Source organism: Zeus faber, assembly GCF_960531495.2.
Source record: "Zeus faber genome assembly, chromosome: 17".
Classification (NCBI taxonomy): domain Eukaryota; kingdom Metazoa; phylum Chordata; class Actinopteri; order Zeiformes; family Zeidae; genus Zeus; species Zeus faber.
The window spans coordinates 9,381,000-9,401,807 of NC_137204.1; the positions used below are offsets into that span (position 1 = coordinate 9,381,000).

General features: G+C 41.1%; 2 protein-coding genes across 2 annotated transcripts; one reads left to right on the plus strand and one right to left on the minus strand.

Moving 5' to 3' along the window:
• Positions 1–7: 7 nt before the first annotated feature.
• Positions 8–8,986, minus strand: gnsb (glucosamine (N-acetyl)-6-sulfatase (Sanfilippo disease IIID), b). Its single transcript, XM_080017467.1, has 13 exons — positions 8,779–8,986; positions 8,580–8,639; positions 6,842–7,045; positions 5,854–5,919; positions 5,664–5,762; positions 4,913–5,080; positions 3,995–4,077; positions 3,143–3,261; positions 1,649–1,752; positions 1,135–1,236; positions 945–1,055; positions 722–829; positions 8–158 (listed from the first exon to the last, which is right to left on the minus strand). The coding sequence occupies exons 1-13, from the start codon at positions 8,935–8,937 to the stop codon at positions 9–11; spliced, it is 1,533 nt and encodes a 510-aa protein (XP_079873593.1). The 5' UTR covers positions 8,938–8,986; the 3' UTR covers position 8.
• A 2,503-nt stretch (positions 8,987–11,489) lies between these two features.
• Positions 11,490–20,550, plus strand: polm (polymerase (DNA directed), mu). The gene is made up of 12 exons (XM_080017306.1): positions 11,490–11,744; positions 13,153–13,333; positions 13,410–13,508; positions 13,622–13,792; positions 14,013–14,084; positions 14,991–15,111; positions 15,425–15,557; positions 15,659–15,761; positions 15,918–16,088; positions 17,271–17,372; positions 19,229–19,312; positions 19,498–20,550. Exons 1-12 carry the CDS (start codon positions 11,548–11,550, stop codon positions 19,582–19,584), a joined length of 1,521 nt encoding a protein of 506 aa, XP_079873432.1. The 5' UTR covers positions 11,490–11,547; the 3' UTR covers positions 19,585–20,550.
• The last annotated feature ends 258 nt before the right edge of the window (positions 20,551–20,808 follow it).

Genomic DNA, 20,808 nt, shown 5'->3' on the forward strand with positions numbered 1-20,808 from the left:
TGTTTTATTTATTTGACGTCATGGCAGCTTTCACCTGCGCAAGATTGGAGCTTGATAAGCCGCAGATTCATCTCCTGCAAGAGGGTCGGGTCCACCTTCTTGACAATGTTCTCCAGTTGGTGGGGATCTGTGGTTAAGTTATACATTTCCACAAAAGACTGGACCGACAGGGAACAGGCACATAGAAAAAACCATAATGAATAATCGACTATTAGTCTGTTAGAACTACATCAACACAAGTAAATAAACATGTTGGTTTAGTGGTATTCAAACTTGCAGGCGGAGGAATTAAAGGAAATTCAGTGTTGATTTTAGGGAATTAAAAATACAAAAGTAAAAGTAGTCCCTAAAATATATATTTTAAGCACTACTTTGACACAACTAACTATATTTAATGAAATATGTTCACTTAAAGTTTCAAAAAATCAAATGTTCCCCCCAGTAATTCATTAGTGTGTGTGTGTGTGTGTGTGTGTCATTGAAAAGAATGCAATTTGTTCATGTTTTAATTTTCATTATTTTTTTTTCATTAGCTGTGCACCTTTCTGCCGCAGCAAGCCTGTGTGAATAGGAAATAAAAGCCATGAATAAATGTGCTCGACGTGGTTTACTATAACCTATGTTAGTTTGAATATAAAACTTTTTATTTTTTTTATTTCAAGGGCTCAGCAAAAAAAGTTTGAATACCACTATGTTAGCTGTATATAAACACTGTACATACCACGCTGTCTGCAAACTCACAGTACTGCAAGTTGTGCTCGACGAGGGTCCTGACACAGGCGTAGGTGTTGTTGTACGCGTCCTCGCACACACAGTCAGGAATGCATTGCTAATAATCAACGATAAGATGTACGTATGCAGGTTCAATCTGTGAATAGTCGCCTTTTGCGTTTGCGTGTTTCAACATAAAGTGAAGAGAAGAGATTCTCATGGTTAACACTCACAGAGAGCCCCGGCCCCAGTTGGGGACAAGCTGGGTCCGGCGAGGGCTGTCCCTCACCCGTGTGTTCCACCAGGAAAAACGAGCGCGCCGTGCCGTTACGCAGTGAGGGTGCCTAAACAGATACGATGAATTATTATTGTTAAAGAGGGTGAATTAAAAGCAAAAAACTGAAAAACCAAAGGGCCACTGACCATCTGAGAGAGGAAGGACTGCCCGTCCATATTCACATAGGACAAGTTGACTCCAGATATGTCCAGTATGGTGGGAGCCAGGTCGATGTTCAATACCGGAGCCTAAAATTATTGATAAAAAAATCATGATTCACATCATAATAATAGAGCATAAGCATAGAGCCGACATAGAAAGTAAAAATTTTTTTTAAAGATTTAAATAAAATGTATGCGATTATTTATTTTGAATTTCTTTATCTTACTCATAATTTTTATATATATATATATATATATATATATATATATATATATATATATATATATATATAATCAAGTTTGTCATTAGTAACGAAAAACAAACACATTTTTCAAGGTGAAGAAAATTCAAAATTCAAATTGAAGGCACATTTATTAGAAATCCTTCTGGGCACTTTTTACAAACGTGCGCAATCGTCAGCATGGAAAATCATTAGAGAGTGCCATAAATTGGGATAAAAGAAAATATCATCCTTGCGTATCAAGAAAACCTTCTGACCTGCAGCGCCTGCTTAGGTTTGATTCCAGGACCTCGCACCATGAGAGGGATTCTAATGTCAAATTCATAAAGCTGCCTCTTATCGATGGGCAGTGAAAACTGACCTGGAATTGGAAAGAAAACTTACATACATCTCATGAAGTGGAATAAACATTTCGTAGATCAAGTCAAGTCAAGTCACACTTTATTTATATACATTTCATACCAGGGCAACACAATGCGCTTTACAAAGGAATACAAAAAAGAAAGAGAACGTAGTTGTCAGCCGGTCATTACAAAAGAAACAACAGCAACAACAAAAGCAACAACAAAGACAACAAAAACAACAATAAAAGCGACTCCAACCACAGTACACAGCAACAGCAGCAGCAACAGAAAACAACAACAACAACGCACACGCCAAGACGTCACCAGAACCGGAAGTGGTAGCTCTCACCGCAACCGGAAAAGTCACTCAGATTAGAGATGGTTAAGTTGAGGCATAAGGTTAGAGATGTTTACCAATACCAGCAGTAGCAGCAACAGCGCACAAGCCAAGACGTCACCGGGACCGGAAGTGGTAGCTCTCACCGGAACCAGAAATCTCCTCATCTGTATTGAGTCAACAGTGTGTACCATCTCATCTCAACGAAGTAACGCACAGCAAAGACGTCACCGCAACCGGAAGTGGCAGCCCTCACCGGAAACGGGAATTTCAACTGTGTGCACCATTTCATCTTAATCCAGTCACGGCCCTTTAATTAGCGTCCCTAAGTTACGGGTCAAGTTTTCAATTAGACCTCGGGAGGGAGATCCTTTTGACTCTCTCTCTCTCTCCGAAAACACACCCTTCTTATGTATAACTGTAATATGCCAACAGAAACAACCACAACAGCAACAGAAATAGCAGCAGCAGCCACAGAAGACAACAACAACAACAACAGCAGCAACATCTTCACCAGCAGCAACAACAGCAAAACAACAGCAAAAACAACAGACAGCAGCGCACACGCAAAAGGCCTCACCGGAACTGGAAAAATCACCCAGGTTAGAGATCTTAGAGATGTCTAAATTAGGGTATAAGGTAAGAGATGGTGAAGTTTTGGTATTGTTGTGTTTCGGAATAATCTTCGAGATGGTTGAGTTACGGAATGAGGTCAGAGACGGTTAAGTTTAGGTACAAGGTTAGCAGCAGCAACGACAACACCAGCGGCAATGACAACACCAGCGGCTCCTCTACCAACAGCAACAACAGCAGCAGCAACAGCGCAAACAACAGCAACAACGCAGATCGGCAGTTCCCAACCTTTTTTGTCCCTTCAGAGACACCCAAAAAGAAACCCGATAAAAGATAAAAACAAATAAATAAATAATAATGCATTTAAAAATGAATTAAACTAAACTAAACAAAATTAAATTTATTAAATTAAATTAAATTAAATTAAATTAAATTAAACAAAATGTGCCTTAAATAGTCTCGAGGCCTCCACCCATGAACAAAAAGTACGCTCAAACCTGCATGGTAGCCGTTATCGGAGGTGTAGAAGATGTAGGTATTGTTGAGTTCTTTCAAATCGTTCAGTTTCGTGACCAGCTTTTCCACCATGTCATCGACGGACAAGAGAGTCTGCCACCTGCAGGAGGAGAAGAGAGTTCCGCCAAACTCAGATGGCCGCGCACGCACCCAAGCAAGCTTTGCTTCACGGCGTAAAACGACCCCAGACCTGTTTGCAAGCACAGAATCAAAAGAGACTGGAAATGACGTTGTCGCGGTCAATCTGCTTATGTCCTCAATCCAATAATAAAGGCCAAGTCAACGGAGAAACAGCCCTCAGTCTCGAGGGTTGACCCCTCGTTTCAGTTTCATAATTCCGCTGATGAACTGCTGAATTTCGACGTTGATTGAATTTGGCATCCGACGTCGGCCATGTCCTTTATTTTGAATGCAGATTGAATTTTAGATTTTTTTTGGAGGAAATTCGCCATTTTGACCGTTAGACGAGAAGGGTTAGACAAAACCAATATCATCGCTGTGTGTCGCAGAACCAAGGTAGCGACTGGCTTAATGCTGACAGTTTAAATAACTCTACTTTATGACACTATAAGATGCATTTCCCTAATTTCCCAGGAGCTAGGCTAGTTGATTCCATCGGTGGTCTTGCATTGCGCAAAGTTATGCAGTTATGCAGCACGTTGTCATCTCGGTACTGGACACACAGGGATGAAAATTGGTATTTTCCTAATCAGGATAAGATAGACAAAAAGTTAATTTCCAGCGAATACAGAGTATCCCTTTAAAAAAAGAAATGATTATTATTAGACTTAGGTGCAAGGATTGATAAGGTAAAGATGAGTGATCGGCAGCACCTCTTCCTGTAGGCATTATCCAGGAAGTTGAGTGAGCTACTGGGCATGGGGTTAGTGGGCTGGCGCAGCAGCCAATGTTTGTCCTGAAACATATAGATTAGACAGACATCCATCGGAGAAGCTATTTTCTCATGAAAGTGCTCATATGAAAAAAAAAAAAAAAAAAAAAGAAAATATGAATATACAAGGGACGGACCAATACCACTCTTTTCCAATACGGACGCCTATTTTGAATACTAAACTTAAGGGTGATCAGTTGATGCCAAGAAGTGATCTGATGCTACGCTCGCTTCGCTTCAGTCGGTTCCTCCGCCTCGCGGCCATCGGGTGAACTGCGTCCGAGTTTCGCATCACCAAATATAAGGGAAAGTGGGAGCGCTTGTTTTCTCCAGTACAACAGCAAGTGGTTTGGTCAGCTGGACATTAACCATTTTACCATTTTCCCTTTACAGAGATATATGGTGACATCTAAGGTTAATGTTAATAACGTCACTATTTTAAATACGTGACTTGCTGTATTTACCTAGTTTTATGTCCAGTGACTTGCTGAAAAACAGCATTTTGTGTGACTCTCCATAGGAATGAATGGACTTGTGGTTTGTTTTTGTCCTTTGTCATATTCGTTGTGAATCAGGTTTTAGTTTGGGGTCACATTGGGGGAACATAATTACTAGCAAATGACCCATTTGTCATCATTAGTGAAGTATAACATGCTCCCATGCATCAAGGAAATTGAGACACTTTTCTTTAACATTTCTTGGTTTCGGATTTTTGTATTATACACTGCTATCCTTTATGCGCATTTTATCCTATTTGGGCTATTTTGAAACCATATCTGATAACAGCATCAGGACCAATCCACCCCTAGAACATTCTACTTTCTGTGGTTATTTGCGATGTGTTATGTCTCGTACGTACCTGTCCTGGTTTATCAAAGCTGCCCTCGCGAGGCGCTTTGACATCAATAAACTGTTTCTCATACTGTGGAGCCGCTATCCAGGGAGAGTGAGGCGCCGGTGGGGCCAGCATGAGGAAAAAAGGACGCCCGGGATTCCTGCTCTCCAGGAAGTGGAGGGATCTGTTCAACTGGAGGAAGAACAAGAGCAGATCATAATTATTTCAAACTGATGCATTTGCTTCTTTGTTCATCAATCTAGCTGCGTTTTCTTGTCCTCATCAATCTGAAACAATTGAATAAGTCTCAGACAGTTCAGGTCAATACTAAACATGTGCACATCCATTTCCAGGTGTAGAAGAATGCTGATGGTACAAGAGAGTTCACCAAGCATCAGCTCTGAACTTGCCATTCAAAATGGCACGGGGCGTTTATTTTGGACACATGATAGGGACATGTAGGAAAAAAATGCCTTACCTGATGGCAAATATATTTGATATAACTAAAATAAAATAAAAATATATAACTTTTAAATTAAATTAAATTAAATTAAATTAAATTAAATTAAATTAAATTAAAACACATTAGACATGGGAGGTAAAAAGTAATATATACAGTATATGGTATACAGTATATATATACAGTATATATAATACAGTATATGGTCGGGTACACATTGTTTGCAATCTGAAAGCAATTTTTAAATGAAAAATAAAGGTTAACTTTTTCCTTCTGCTCGGCTTCTTACAGATTTAATTGCAGTCGCTCACTTACTATGAGGTCCGTGAGGTAGTCCTGCTCATAACTGTCTCCATGTTTCTCCTCCTTGCCGTTCACCGAGAGAGTGTAGTTGTAATACTGGGAGTTCCCAACCTGCAAGTTGTTATTACAGTGTTATATGAAGACTTGAAGACGTTGTTTTTACGTGTGCGTGTGTGTGTGTGGGGGGGGGGGGCGGGCTCACCAGTGCATGCCACTCGTCCCAGCCAGGCGGGACATGGCCAACATCTCCTGCTTCCTTCTTCCCATACTGATAGGCAAAGGAATCATTTAAATATGGAATTTATATCATGGATGGTGAATTATGAAATCACTATCTTTATTGCATATAATGAAAAGTCTGAACTTGGACCAGTAACTATCATAAACCGTCCCGGCTACTGAAGAGGACTATGTCATGGTTTTGCCCTGTTTTGTTCGAAGTTATTCTGTTCCTTGTTATCCTTCTCTCCCTATAATGCATGTAGTCCTGCGTTACCCCTGTCGTGGTGTCTCCCTGTGTTCTCTCTCTCTCTCTCTCTCTCTCTCTCTCTCGCTCTCTCCTTGTGTCTCTCGCTCTGTCACACCCTCTGGTCCCTCCTTATTCCCTCGTCGTTTCTCTGTTTCCTTCCAGGTCCTTTCTTCTGTTGTTTGTCCAGCAGATGACCTAAGTGTGTCCCTCACATGTCTCGTGCCCTAAACGGCATTGTAGATGTCTGTCCGGCTATGGGAATCTATATGAAATGCAATCTACGGTGGCATCCTATACGGCTAAAAAAATGTATTCAGGCACTTTCGGAAGATGCCAATAACTCTAAGCGTTGATGGTAAACAGAACGTTGTCATCCAGAGAAGAACATTTCATGATCCTGCATGCCGGAAAAAAGGTCAATAACTTCTGATTTTGATTTTCGATTCTAAACGGGATATGAAAGGATTGAATGACACACGGATATTTACGCCTCAACGTCCGGAACCTTTAACTCTTCAATTTGCGCCGCGAAAATTTGCGTCGACCCGGGTTTCCTATTCACATCAGAGCCGAATGGAGGTGGAGCTGATAAAAAACGGTGTCTGTTGCAGGGTCACTTGACCCGGGACTGAAACCCGGGTGAATGTATATATGTATATGTATATGCACATGTAAGACAGAAGAGAGCATTTGTTTTTAAAAGAGAGTATATTTTATGAACCTTGTTGAGGTACTTTCCAGCAAAGAACGTGTGGTATTGTTGTTTTTGGAGGTAGACGGGGAAGGCCCCCGACTCGGGCCCTTGCTGCCACAGGAGACTGGAGCAGTTTCCGGACAGGGAGTTATTCCTCACCGCGTGGTTGTGGGGGTAATTCCCGGTTAGCAAGCTGCTCCTACTGGGGCAGCAGAGTGGTGTGGCTGTGAACTTTAGTAGAAATAAAAATAACATATGTGCACATCTATCCACAGCGATAGCATGGAGTAGCACCATGCTAAGTAGAAGTAGAGGGCCCAATGTGAGCAAATAGCAGTAAGTTATAAAAAATTCTTTGCGTGTGTGTGTGTGTGTGTGTGTGTGTGTGTGTGTGTGTATGTGTACACCAAAATATATGTGTGTGTATTACACTTTATTAATCCCTCTGGGGGTAATGTAGTTAAGTAGATTGATAAATATGAAATATACAATAAACCCGTTGATAAATATAAACCTAAAAGTAACAGAACCAGCATAAATGGCAATAAAACTTAACACTAACTGGAAGATAAGACGATGCATTTGCCATGCACAATAAACCTAAGAAGTAAACAATAAGATAAACCAGAAAAATTCACCTATATAACCAGTAAAGATTTGGCAATGAACACTAAATGTAATGATAAATATAAACCTGTAAATTGGCAAAAAATCAAATCAAATCAAATCAAAACTTCAAATTGAAACGGTAAAAAATGGGGGAAAAGTACCGAAGGAGCTATTTTTGTTTGGGTTATTATTTTGTTTGCAGTTACCCCTCTCAGACACTGGTGGCACTAGGGTGTACAGCACAGGGAGGCAGGTGACGCTCGACAAGGAGTCACCTGTGAGGGGGTCACGGTATTTAGCAGAACAGTACAACCAGTTCACAGAGTTCTAGCAGGAAGTAGTTCTGCATGTGGGTTGCGTAGTCTTTCTGGTATTAACATTGTGCAGTGATTTAACCGTCAAGCCGACCAGTGTGGATGTTCTGCATGCAGAACAATAGGAACGGGTTCAGCAGTGGCTCTTTGATTTATTATTATGTGACAGACTTTGATTTTGACGAATAGTCACTACAAGTACAGTAAACCTAGAAGTTAGCTTGAGGTAGGGAAATTGCCAATATACTATTGACAATAATAATACAGTATAAGATTATAATGTCTCCACAGTACAGTCCATCGATAATCCAGAGTGGTATTTAAAATGTCCAAGGTATGTTATAATAAAGTAGTATAAAGTATAGCATAGCATCATATAACATGATATAGTGGATGCATATGGTATAATATTGTATAAGTTCTCCATATTTTGGGTTTTTTAGGTTTATTTTCATTATATTGTTTTACTCCTTTTTTTAAGGCCAATACTGCTTGATTTAATACTTTTTCCATTCCATTATCCTGCCATATATTATTGTGTAACAGTTAGTTTCAGTTTTATATTGCTTTTTTTTTTTTTTTTTTTTTAAACTGTGATGTCTATGTTATTTTTCCCTTTTTCCCCAGATGATTCCACTTTTCATTTTTTATTCTATTGTTTGTTATCATCATCTATCTAATATAATAATAATAATAATAATAATCATAATAATCATAATAACAATAATAATAATAATAATAATAATAATAATAATAATAATAATATAAAGACCTAGTGTAAAGAATTATGATGTCCAGAGAATAATCCCCAATTGTGGTCCATAACTAAAAACTGTACTCACAGAATTGACAAACACCGCTCCAGCATCTCCTATCAAGGCCTGGCTTTTCTTCATGGGTGTCTGTGGAACGCAGACAGACACGGCGGCGTGTTATTACACTTCCTTCTTTGGAAGGAAAATAAAGATGTTTGAAAAAAAAAAAATAAAATCAACATAAGTTACGTCGCATCAACAACACGGGCGGTGGACTTGTTCTCACCATCCCTCCCAGGTAAACGTCCTGGTCGTCGGACAGGATCAGAACCATGTTGCTGGCCGCACACGCCGCGGACCTGATCGTCACCACCACGCAGGTAAACAGCGTGAAAACCAGCGTGGAGCCTCCCCCCGCGTGGGGTCTGTCCTCCGAGCGCGCCATGGGGGCTGGTCGTAGCGGGCGGGAGAACGGACCTAACCACCCGAAGAACGAGCGGCGGTTCTGCGTCGGGACATTTTTAAGGAAGTGGCCTCTGCGTCATATGATCACGGTCTGCACGCACGGGGATGGAAATAAACTTTACGAGGTTCACGCGTTACGACACGTCAGGTTCCGAATGTAGGCAGGAAGTGACTTATTTGGAGTTGCATCATCGGCCTTGCACCGTGGAAGGCTTAGCTCGACAGTCAACACGCACTCGTCCGGAGCTCACGGGGGAGAGCAGCTGATCGCGTCCCCGGAATGAGGCGCAGCTTCAGGGACAGCGGCGCAGCTGAGAGCGGGTCCCTGTTTCAATGGCTTATTAGGGACCGTCTACAAGTTACATGACGCAATTTTGTAATAGCTTTGTGGTCATGTTACTTAGGACACCCAGACTAGGTCTATATAGTACTAGGGCCCAGGCTACATGTTGCACAGCCTTTCAGTTTCCAAATAAAAGTTCCTGTTTTTATATACACGATTTTTATACGTTTCAAAGTTCAATAGCTTTTCTGTGATGTGACTTAGAACACCCAAACTTGGTCAGTATAGTACGAGGACCTAGACTACATAGAGCACAGCTTTTCAATTTCAAACTATGGGATTCCCAGATGAATAGTTTTATGCTATTGTCTTTCCCTGTGCATTGTTTATGTGATTTCTATAAAAGCTCCGATAATAGTTCTCCTTTAAAATGACTTTAAAACCTCTCAATGTCTTTTCCTGTAGAGTCTTGGCCTCTCCCTGGTTGTTCAGCCTCCCCATAGGCTGCAATGCTGCCCGACACACAATTGTGACCGGAAGGCTCTGTACAAGTGTGATCAAAACAGTTTCTGAACATCACCAGGACTGATCTTCCCGCCATGCAGTACCTTCATGCACAAAAGTGTAGGAGAAATTCCCTGAGATCCCCGAGGACCAGAACCATCCTCGCGATGACATCTCTACTCTGCTACTATCTGACAATCAACAGGGTCATGGGTCATGCATGGGTTTGTGCGTGCTTTTGACTGACAGATATGGTGAATTTGTTTATTATTATAACTTTGCATCTACCAATGCATGCCAATATTTATTTATCTTCCTACTTAAGTTCTGGGAAGGTTTTGAGACAGGGGAATAAAAATAACTCCTCAGAGGCATGCAGAGTCCAGTGAGTTAAAGACATGCTATGAAGTGATGGAATAGCTGTCTGCTTAACATCGAGGCCTACATACACTACTCACAAAAAGTTAGGGATATTTGGCTTTCAGGTGAAATTTCAGGATGAACCTAAAATGCACTATAACCTTTACAGGTGAACTTAATTTGACCTTTTCTAAACTTTTGAATGCACATGTCCAACTGTTCAATGTTTCAGTACTTTTTGCACAACTTGCTGTTCTCTCACAAGGAGCTGAACGGCAAAATTCACAACAGGTGTTTGATCCATGAATCGACCAATACATTTCCTGGTTCAATTAGAATTGGTATTTAAACAGTCCTCTTCATCACGCTGTTCACATTTTGACATCATGAGACCAAGACGACACCTAACAATTGATCAAGCCTACCTCGCCTTGCGAGGCTTCAAACAGGATGTTCTCAGAGGGAAGTGGCCACTGAGCTTAGAGTGTCAGAGCGTCATCAGCAGGTTGCAACAGAGATACAGAGACTGGAAGAGTCACAGAAAGGCATCGTAGGGGACGTCCTATGGCCGCATCCCACACTGATGACCGCTTCATTGTGAACAGTGCCCTGCGGAAACGGATGATGAATGCCACTCAACTCCAGGCATATTTAAGGGAGGTGAGAGGCACCCAAGACCTGCAAGGATACCTGACCACACCACCAGGCACAGGCATCATTGTCTTGCATGGGCCAGGGAGCATTTACACTGGACGAGGGACCAGTGGCCTAAGTGCTGTTCTCTGATGAAAGTCGATTCACGTTGATGCTCAAGGGCACATGACAAGTTATTGAGACATTGACATTTTTTGTTGTGGTAAACCCACCACTGTTGTTGGCTTTTGTTTCAATAAATTGTTTTGAGATGAGGAAATGACCATTGCATGCTTCTACTTAAATGCCCTACTTTCGTGATATAATATCACTGTGGTGTGAACTTTTTACATTTCCCATAAATTTCACCTGAAAGCCAAATATCCCTAACTTTTTGTGAGTAGTGTATGTTTGTCCTGGTACGTATTATTATGTTTACCTACATTACATTTATTAATGTAATGTTTGATGTAGTGTATTTTATTTCATGTAATCCCTGTCACTTCCCACGCCTGTGTAGACTGTGCTTCCTTGTACTTTAGTTGGATATTCGAATTATAATAATACATATTTAATTTGGTTTTATTTAATTATGATTTGAATTGAATAATAATAATAATAATAATAATAATAATAATAATAATAATATGCTAGAAGATACGACTCAACTCATCACTTTCGTTCCGACCTGAAAGAGTGACGTCACGTCCGGCTTGGCGCTGACCCGGGGGGGTGACGCGTGACAGCGTGCCGGGCACTTGTGTAACGTAAACAAACGGGGAAGCTTCTAGAAGAGGAGGCTCGTCAGCCATGGTGCCTTTGAAACGGAGAAGAGCAGCCGCCTCGGGCTCTGACCGGCCTCCCCGCAGCGGCAGCACAAGTAAAAGTGCGGTCCGGTTCCCGCATGTTGTCATATTTCTGCTGGAACGTAAAATGGGGGCCAGTCGGAGAGTTTTCCTCTCACATCTCGGCAGAAGTAAAGGCTTCATGGTAGAGGAGACGTACAGGTACCGGGGGGGACGTCTTCTTCACCTTTTTGTGGTCGCACGGTGGGCTTGGTTTTACTTGCCCTCACTTGTAATCGTCATTCTTCGGGATTGTTAATTGTATGAAATAAAAGTACCTGCCGTCATATTGTTGTTCACTAGTATGACACCACGCCCCCGGTCTCTTCACCCAAGAGTTAGGAAGCTTTGTTAGGAAATGATGACGTCATACAGAAAGCTTCTAAACGGTCAAATACCAGCGACGCTGTCAGAATAGAGAGCGCGGACAGTCGCGTGGTCGATATATGGGACTTGTGCCAGCGACCCGTTGTTGGTAAAGTGCTGCTCTTACCCCAAAAGTACGGCGCACCTCGAGCATAACTGTGATAACCCGATGCGATGGAGCAATGTGTCAGTTGTGTGTAAATGCCAAAAGTATGCGCTCGAAAAGGTCGTGTCCGCCGGGTGGCTTCTCCTTCGCCACCTGCGTTGTACCCACTGCTTCTAAACAAGACGCCCACTGCTGCATTTAGTGGTTAGTAGATGTACTGCAACAAAACATTAAAATTATTGCGAACATACACGATCACAATTAATATATTATTACAAATACGTTTGAGAAACCTTCAAGGTAGTTTGTATTGTATTGATGGGACGCTGCGTTGCAGAAGACCCAATGAAAATGAGCGGGGGACCGGTACGGAACTAGAATAAAACAAAGGGTTCGACTGACAGTCAACATTAAACCACAGAGGCTTACAAATAGCCAAGGTTTGCCGCATGATGTGGCACGAGTTTAATAAAGATAGTGGTGTCGTGAGCTTCATTTCTGTTTTGTGAGCAGCGGGTTTCTCACTACCTCTTTGGTCTCTCTCACACAAGCATTAAAAACAGCACCATGCTGCGTAGGCCGCCACGGCCTTTGCGGATGTATAAATCGCAGGCTTTTTACATCATGTCACTGTGTATGATTATAATAATGATTTTTATGAAGATTTCCCCAGATCTATGAAACGACACCATATATTTACTACAAGTTGCTAATACCACCTACTGTTAATAATTAGGAATGAGAAATAATACGTAATAGTGTTGTCTCTTTGAAAGTCCTCACACAAAATAGGCTTGTAGTCTGTCTGCCTGTATGCCTGCCTATAGGTGTTGAGCTTGTTTTTGAAGAGGTTGCTTATTTGTCTGGTCACTCAGACCCATCGTGAGGCCGTAATGTAAATTCAATTCGGATCGTGCCCGCAACCCGTGCTCTGAACACGGGTGCGTACGGCTCAGGCTGTAGCCTTACTGGCGCTAATGGAAAAGGGGCATTAGAGTGTCAAAAGGCCAACTCTGTCCTTCCTAACCCCAAGTTTTGACAAGAGAGAACCCTTAAGTAAAGCCAGTAAATGCTTTTCTTTTCGTCCTTCGCACGCAGCGAATCCGTGACTCACATTGTATCTGAAGAGAACAGTGGAGACGAAGTGAGGGCCTGGGTGGATTCACACCCAGAGGGACGGAAGAGGGAGAGACCTGCCTGCCTCCTGGACATCAGCTGGTATACGGAGAGCATGCGTGAAGGGCTCCCCGTGGAGATCCTGGACAGACACATCCTCCAGGTATCATAAATGGGATTTGATATGGCTTATTGCCTGGCCTGTCGTTAAAAATAAATAACATTGCTCTGTTTCTTAGGAGCAACAAAGAAATGGAGTTGGAGATGCCGTGTTTTCAGTGCCTAGTTATGCGTGTCAGAGGAACACCCCATCACAGGACCACAACAGCCCTCTCACCGTGTGTCTCTTCTTCACTTAATTTGCTCTTATATATACTGTGCATTTTACGCCGACACATCTGATCTACCTACACATTTTCTTTCTCGCTTTTCAAATTGTTTTCTGTCTCAGGATGCTCTCTCCGTTCTGGCCGAAAGTGCTGAGTTTAATGCGGATGAAGGGCGAGGCGTGGCGTTTCGGCGGGCCGCAGCCTTGCTGAAGTCCCTCGACTGGCGGGTGACGGGAGCACATCAGCTCAGGGGCCTACCCTGTCTCGGGGAACACATGCTGCGGGTCACCAAGGTCCAAAAAAGGAATCATTTAATGTATTTTCTGACAGACAACTCTTGGATTTCCTGTAAAATTATCTTTATTTTGCATCGTTTGAGTTTGGTGCCTGGCCTCTACTGCTTAAAGAGGCTGGCCCATTATGGGCATGGAAACATGTTGTGCTGTCAGGTTTTCTGAAAGAACTAGCTCTGCATCATTAATTCCTTATATTCATCCTCTTATGATTTTGAAGGACATTTTGGAGAATGGAATATCAAGCGAGGTTGAGGCTACCCAGCAGTCCAAGCACTATAATTCCATGAAGGTCTGTTTGATCAATTGCAAAATATGTTCTAGTCAATCATATAATTATTTGGTGAAATTATAACTAATCAGTTATTTGAGTCAAACAGTTAAACTACTTCCTACTTGGTCTAATTACCCTCAACCCTTTAAAAGACATTAACGTGATATTAAGGTGTTGTAGAACTGTATGTTTGGCTGTATATGTTCCTTACATAAGGGACACATAATATATATAGTGAAATGTTCTACAAAACCTGTCACTTTTAACTGACGGGCAAAATCTTGGGGTTTTTTTATGCTTGTTCTACTTACCTGAGATATTGTGAATTTATACATGTTTTTCTTTCACTTATGTTTATGTATGGGATAGTTTCTCCAGTAGCAGTCTTCTAGTTTTATTTTATTTCTTATAGCAAATTCAAGCTTTTACATCTTTGTAAATCTAATGTAAGAAAGTCGCCAAACTTGCATTTGCTGAGCATAATAGTTGCTTACTCTGACAAGACAATAGTCTTTTTTAAACATTTTTTATGTTTTATCTAGTTTCATCAAAATGAAATTGACCCCAAGTGAGAAATAAGAGTATATTGTGTAAATATGTTCAAGACGGCATCCGTAAACCTTCCAAAAAATGAATGAATTGAATTTCAGAATATTTAAAAGATTTTTATAAAAAAAAAAACAAATGTCTGCAAAAATTAGTCGTGGAAAAAAAAAGGATAAAAATAAACAAATATAGAAAATGTACACAAATAGCTAGAAATACAGAACAGATATAGCCAAAAATTACGTAATATACAAGTATAAACATAAATGATAGAACTTAATAGGGAGACTTGGGTACAATGAAAATCAAAATGCTAATGTTGAGCACTTTCATTCTCATAAAAAACATTAACTTTCTCCGTACTAATGTACGTTTCAGGTTCTAACAGGTATTTTCGGGGTCGGAGTGAAGACCGCAAATCGATGGTTTAGAGAGGGAATACATAGCCTTCAGCTGCTACGGAGCTCAGGATATACGCTCAACAGAGCACAACAAGCAGGTGTGTGTGTGTGTGTGTGTGTGTGTGTGTGTGTGTGTGTGTGTGTGTGTGTGTGTGTGTGTGTGTGTGTGTGTGTGTGTGTGTGTGTGTGTGTGTGTGTGTACTTGGTCTAAATCATTGGTCTTCGAACTGTGGTGCCCCCTAGTGAGCTGCCGAGGAATTGCAAGTATCATCAAGTCCTTGAAATCCAAGGGAGGGGGGGCTCTGTGAAAAAAAATAAAGTTTACCATTGGTCTAAATTAATTACATAGAACCATTTTAAATATAATTGTTAGTTGCAGACTTGTGTAATTAGCATTTCTTTGTGTTGTAGGTCTTACGTACTATGATGACCTCAGCCAACCAGTCACTAAGGCGGAGGCGGACGCCATTGGTCTGATTGTAAAGGAAGCTGCCATCAGCATATCACCGGGGGCGGAAATTACCCTGACCGGAGGATTCAGGAGGTATGAAGATGGAATTTTTTATCTCCTAAATATCCAAAGTACAATCAGTTTTCTGATCTTGTGACCAAATGACTTTACTGACTCGCTCGTGACCCTTTTAGAGGGAAGGCGACAGGCCATGATGTCGATTTTCTGATCACCCAGCCGGCCGAATGCGCAGAGAAGGGGCTGATCGCCAAAGTGGTTTCCCGTTTGGAATCCCAGGTAAATCGCACAATCCCGGATTTCATCGGTATTCTGAACAATCCGAAATGTGTTTTCCTTTCTCAAATAATCTGTATAGAGTTTGATACTTACTTAAAATTTAAGATTTGATTGGAACGTGTGCCTTGCTAAACCGTTTTTTGAATGCCTCTCAAGGGGCTTCTGTTGTACCACACCTGTTCAAGGAACAGCTATCACGAATCCAGCAAGGGTCCCAGTCGGCCCTCTTCTTCGATGGACTACTTTGAGAAGTGCTTCTCCATCTTCAAACTGAGCAAGGACCGTGTTGAGCGTCAGAAAGAGGAAACTAGTCACCCCGATACAAAGGTACTGATAGGAAATGCTTTGCACAGGCGTCTCAATTAGGGGTGTCACAACTCCAATTCGAAGATTCGATCGAAATGACTTAGCAATCACGAGCAGGTTCACTGTTCTCCCTGTATTTTTGTGGGCAATATTGTCCGACATTGTCGCCATATTGGGGCAGTCGAGATCCGCTGGTAAACAAATGCAGTGTGCGCTGGAGGGTGCGCTGGAGGCTGCGCTGGAGGGTGCGCTGGGGGGTGCGCTGGGGGGTGCGCTGGGGGGTGCGCTGGGGGGTGCGCTGGGGAGTGCGCTGGAGGGTGCGCTGGAGGGTGCGCTGGAGGGTGCGGTGTCCTCCGAAGTGTACTGTGGCTCTCCCAGCTCCGAAACGACTTGGAGTTGGGAAAGCTGCCCTCGGCTCCGCGGAGGGAGTCCACTGCACCACATCCCTCAATGCACACTGCACCCTCCCACCAGTGGATTCCGGGGGCGAGTTTCAGGAGTTTCGCTTCCTTAATTTGCGTGCTTGAAAATGGCAGCTTCACATAAGATTCAGAGGTGTCTCACTAGAACCCACGGCGCAATGAAAGTGATGAAAGATCCCATGAATCGGAATGAAAGACCCACCCCCACGCTCGCCGGCCGAGGTGGGGGTGGATCTTTCATTCTGATTCATGGGATTTACATTCATTTTTATTTATTTCCTCGTTTATTTATTTCAGGATTTATTTCAGGCATATTTATTTATATTTGCGTGCTACGTCCACATACGTCCTCTTTGTGCGCGCAAGTTAATGAGCTGCGTGCGCTACTGTTCTGTTGCTCTCCGGCCAGGGGCTGCGGACTGCGATGGCCGGGTGACTTCTGCTGGACTGTCCCTTGCCCCATATATTCTGGCGTTATCATGGCATGTGTGAAAAGCTGCAAGACAGATTTTTTTTCTGAATGTAGCTGCATGTGTGAATGGTGAAAGTCACTGGCAGTGCAGGAAACTTACGTAATTTACTGGGAACCATGTGTGAAAGGTGCTTAACAATGGCATCGCTGTCAGTGCTGGAAAAAAATATATAGGTTTAATTCGAATCGTGACCTTAAAATCAAAAGTCAAACTGAATCGTGGATTTTGAGAATTGTGACACCCCTAGTCTTAATGTAGTGTACAATATACTTTATATAGTACTTAGTGATATATTTTGGTTTCATCAGACAGACTTGCGACCGGAAGCTTGGAGAGCAGTGAGAGTCGACCTGGTGGTTTCTCCCAAAAGCCAGTTTTCTTATGCCCTGTTGGGTTGGACAGGATCAAAGGTAAACTTTATTAATTGGTGCCTCGCGTTTATTGTCCAAGTCTTACAAATGATTATTTATTATCATACCATTATTGCTATTGTTATTGTTAGTTTTGTTGTTATTATTATTCCGCCGCTTTTTCTGGGTCGCCATGTCCCACCTGGTCGGTTTTTTTCACAATTGATCCCAATAGTCGCAATCTCAAATTTTAGACCAGAAATCAGATTTTCTGCCAGTTTGATGCTCCGCCATTTTGAATAATCTGAACAAACTTTCCACAGCTCCTCATAGTACATTTGTCCAATTTCAACCAAACCAACGTTAGGTTCCCGGGACTTTCATTGTTCAAAATGATCAAAAAAGTTCTGAAAGTCCTAACACTAGGTGTGTCACCTTTGGGTGGGCATTTGTATTATTTGGGTGGGCAACAATAAAAATTTTCCCCTTTCTAAATAGGGTATGTAAACAAGGGTGTAGTAGTAAGTTATATATTAGCATACATAGTACAGGGCTCCAGGGTACGACCACTTTGGTCTGACATGTTTGATATAAAATTAATAAATAATGTATCTTTTATTAAATATTAGAAACATAGCCTGTTTTCTATAGATTATTTTGTCAGTGTATAGCGGGATTTTATGTACAGTGTGTGTGCGTGCGTGCGTGCATGCGACCATGAAAGAAGAGTATTCGTCACGCAACACATCACGCTACAATACATGCTTGCACACACACACACACATGCACATGCACATGCTTTGATGGTGGCCGGTGAAATGGATCCTCTGCTTTTGACCCATCCTGGCTTGTCCTTCCTCCGGGGCCACAGCCAGGAGCAGTGGGCAGCATACGTGGACGCGCCCGGGGACCAGATGATAAGTGTCCATCGCTGGTCAGACGATGATGGGTGCATGTTTTTGGTGGGGGTCCTTACTGACGTGAGGTGGAGGAAACCCCATGTGAGCACGGGGAGAACATGCAAACTCCACACAGAAAGGCTCCTATTTGGGAGATAACCCGCCGGAGCACGGTGCCAACAGTGCCACCGTGCCACACCCTGTACACCCTGACTGCACCCTGTACCCTGTCCCCCCACATTCCTTGCCCGAGAACGAGAGAAATCATGAGCGACATCACAACCTTAAAACATAGCATAATTCAAAATTCAATGCTTATCTCTGGTTGGCAAATGCCCACCCGTAGACACGCCCCTGCCTATCAACAGGCCAACACACGATATATTTGCCAAAGGCGCCACGTAAACAGGAAGGAAGTGTATGTTCCAACAGCAACTCGCACCTTTTGCTCTTTAGTCTTAGTATTTTTAGCTTGACACTCGTAAATTGCTGCTTGCCGCTATATTTATTATTATTATTATTATTATTATTATTATTATTATTATTATTATTATTATTATTAATAATATTATTATTATTATTATTAATATTAATAATAATAACAATAATAATAACAATAACAACAATAATAATAATAATAACCTTTATTTGTGTAACACAACATGCTCAAAATTCTTTGAGTTGCATGTTACAGTAATGGAAGTCAAATTCAAATTGTAACAATAAACAAAAACGCCAAAACGCTAAATGTATTTAATGATAATAGGTAAAGATTTTACTAATTTTCAGATTTTGGTCATCAATTTAGACCTTGAGGGAATAATCACGATTCACTCCTCACAATAGTTGAATTATCCCCCCAGCAATACATATTTTCAACAGGAAATGGTGAAAATAAACTATAATGGTTATTATCGTAATTTTAGGAATTTTCAATAAAGTTTTCCAATCAAAAAATTTTTTTAATAATATTTAAATAAAATGTATTGTATACTCTAACTTCTAAATCTCTTACAGTTGTTTGAGAGAGAGCTACGTCGCTGGGCGGTACAGGAGAAGTCCATGTATTTGAGCAGCCACGCCCTTTATGACCGCAAGCAGGTACACGCAACCACAACATCCACACAAATGAAAAAGAGGCAGTGTGTGCCAGTGGGTTCTTTTCTGGTTAAACACAGCTTCATACCTTCCCGACTGGACGGTTTTTCTTTGCTTTGTGCACATTCCTTTAGTTCTAAACCTTACATTATGTGAACTGATTACTCTTGTTATTCTGTGAAACGCAGGCAAGGTATTTGGAAGCAAGTTCAGAAGAAGAGATCTTTGCTCACCTCGGTCTGGAATACATCCCGCCTTCCGCCAGAAATGCTTAAACTCCAGGACTCAAATCAAATAGAATTCCCATGCTTATTTCATTGTTGACTGTTTCACTACTTCGCAGAAGTTACCAGACTGCTCCTTCCAGTGGCATTCATGTTTCGCTTCCACCTGATTTATGTTGTATCCGATGATTCAAAAATTAATGTGTTTTTAAGGGGTTAATAATATTTATTTCATATGCTGTACTCATGCTGTATTGTAATCACCATACTTAGTCATGAGTAGCTCCAGAAATATTTATTTCCTTTTATTTAATAAATATAAATAGATAAAAAACATATATATTACCTCAGCCATGAGTAGCTCCAGAAATATTTATTTCCTTTTATTTAATAAATATAAATAGATAAAAAACATATATATTACCTCAGCCATGAATAGCTCCAGAAATATGTATTTGTTTCCTTAATTGTATTTAATAATTAAATAATATGAATATCCATGAATAGCTGCCAAAATGTGTCTTTCATACAGGGGCTCTTATTTCTATTTGATTGTTTCGAAAAACAAAGTAAAAAGGAAGCCTTTTGTAGCACGTAAAGGCCTTTAGGGATACATATTTTAAAAAACCTACATTTTTTAAGTAAAGTACGCGCATCCATTGGAGATTTTTTTCCCAATTGTGTCCTTCTTAAAAGCTGTTAAACAAATGTTGAAATGCTGTGTGCCTTGCCAAACAGTTCGTAGACCCAGTGAATAAATCTAAATGTTGTCACTTAACGATGTTTTGTCAACAAAGTGGAACCTGATTGACTCCTAGCAGGATAGAAGTTATGTGGTCGAAGGTTGGGAAGTATTTTGCCTATCTTGCTTTACAGTATTTATAATGTTATTAAATAAATCCATGCCCGTAATTGTAATTGTTGATTAACTGCTGGACAGTTTTTGTTTGTTTTTTTGTTTTTATTCCTTTTTCTTTCTTTTACACTAATCTGCAATTAAAGTCCAAATAAACCATGCTTCTTTTATTTATTTTTACTGGCAGCAATGCAGTATTTTCGTGATAACTATCGAATCCACTTATATATTGCAAAAGTAATTAAACTTGCACGCTGAAGTTGCTACTAACTAGGCGAAAAGTAAAATATGATTTGAATTAAACACTATGATTTATATCATACTACAGCTGTAGTAAAATTGTTAGAGGATGTGAATGGGGTTGCTTAATATATCACACCAATATAACAACACTAGAACAACGACTAGATGATCAGAAA

Bases quoted from the DNA above. Each gene is read 5' to 3' on its own strand.
- gnsb (XM_080017467.1), bottom strand. From the start codon at position 8,937: ATGGCGCGCTCGGAGGACAGACCCCACGCGGGGGGAGGCTCCACGCTG. The intron at 5,763-5,853 runs GTGAGCCCGCCC...AACAACTTGCAG, and splicing joins GGGACGAGTGGCATGCACTG to GTTGGGAACTCCCAGTATTA. The intron at 1,056-1,134 runs GTCAGTGGCCCT...GTATCTGTTTAG, and splicing joins AGTCCTTCCTCTCTCAGATG to GCACCCTCACTGCGTAACGG.
- polm (XM_080017306.1), top strand. From the start codon at position 11,548: ATGGTGCCTTTGAAACGGAGAAGAGCAGCCGCCTCGGGCTCTGACCGG. The intron at 15,558-15,658 runs GTATGAAGATGG...TGACCCTTTTAG, and splicing joins CTGACCGGAGGATTCAGGAG to AGGGAAGGCGACAGGCCATG. The intron at 16,089-17,270 runs GTACTGATAGGA...TGGTTTCATCAG, and splicing joins CTAGTCACCCCGATACAAAG to ACAGACTTGCGACCGGAAGC.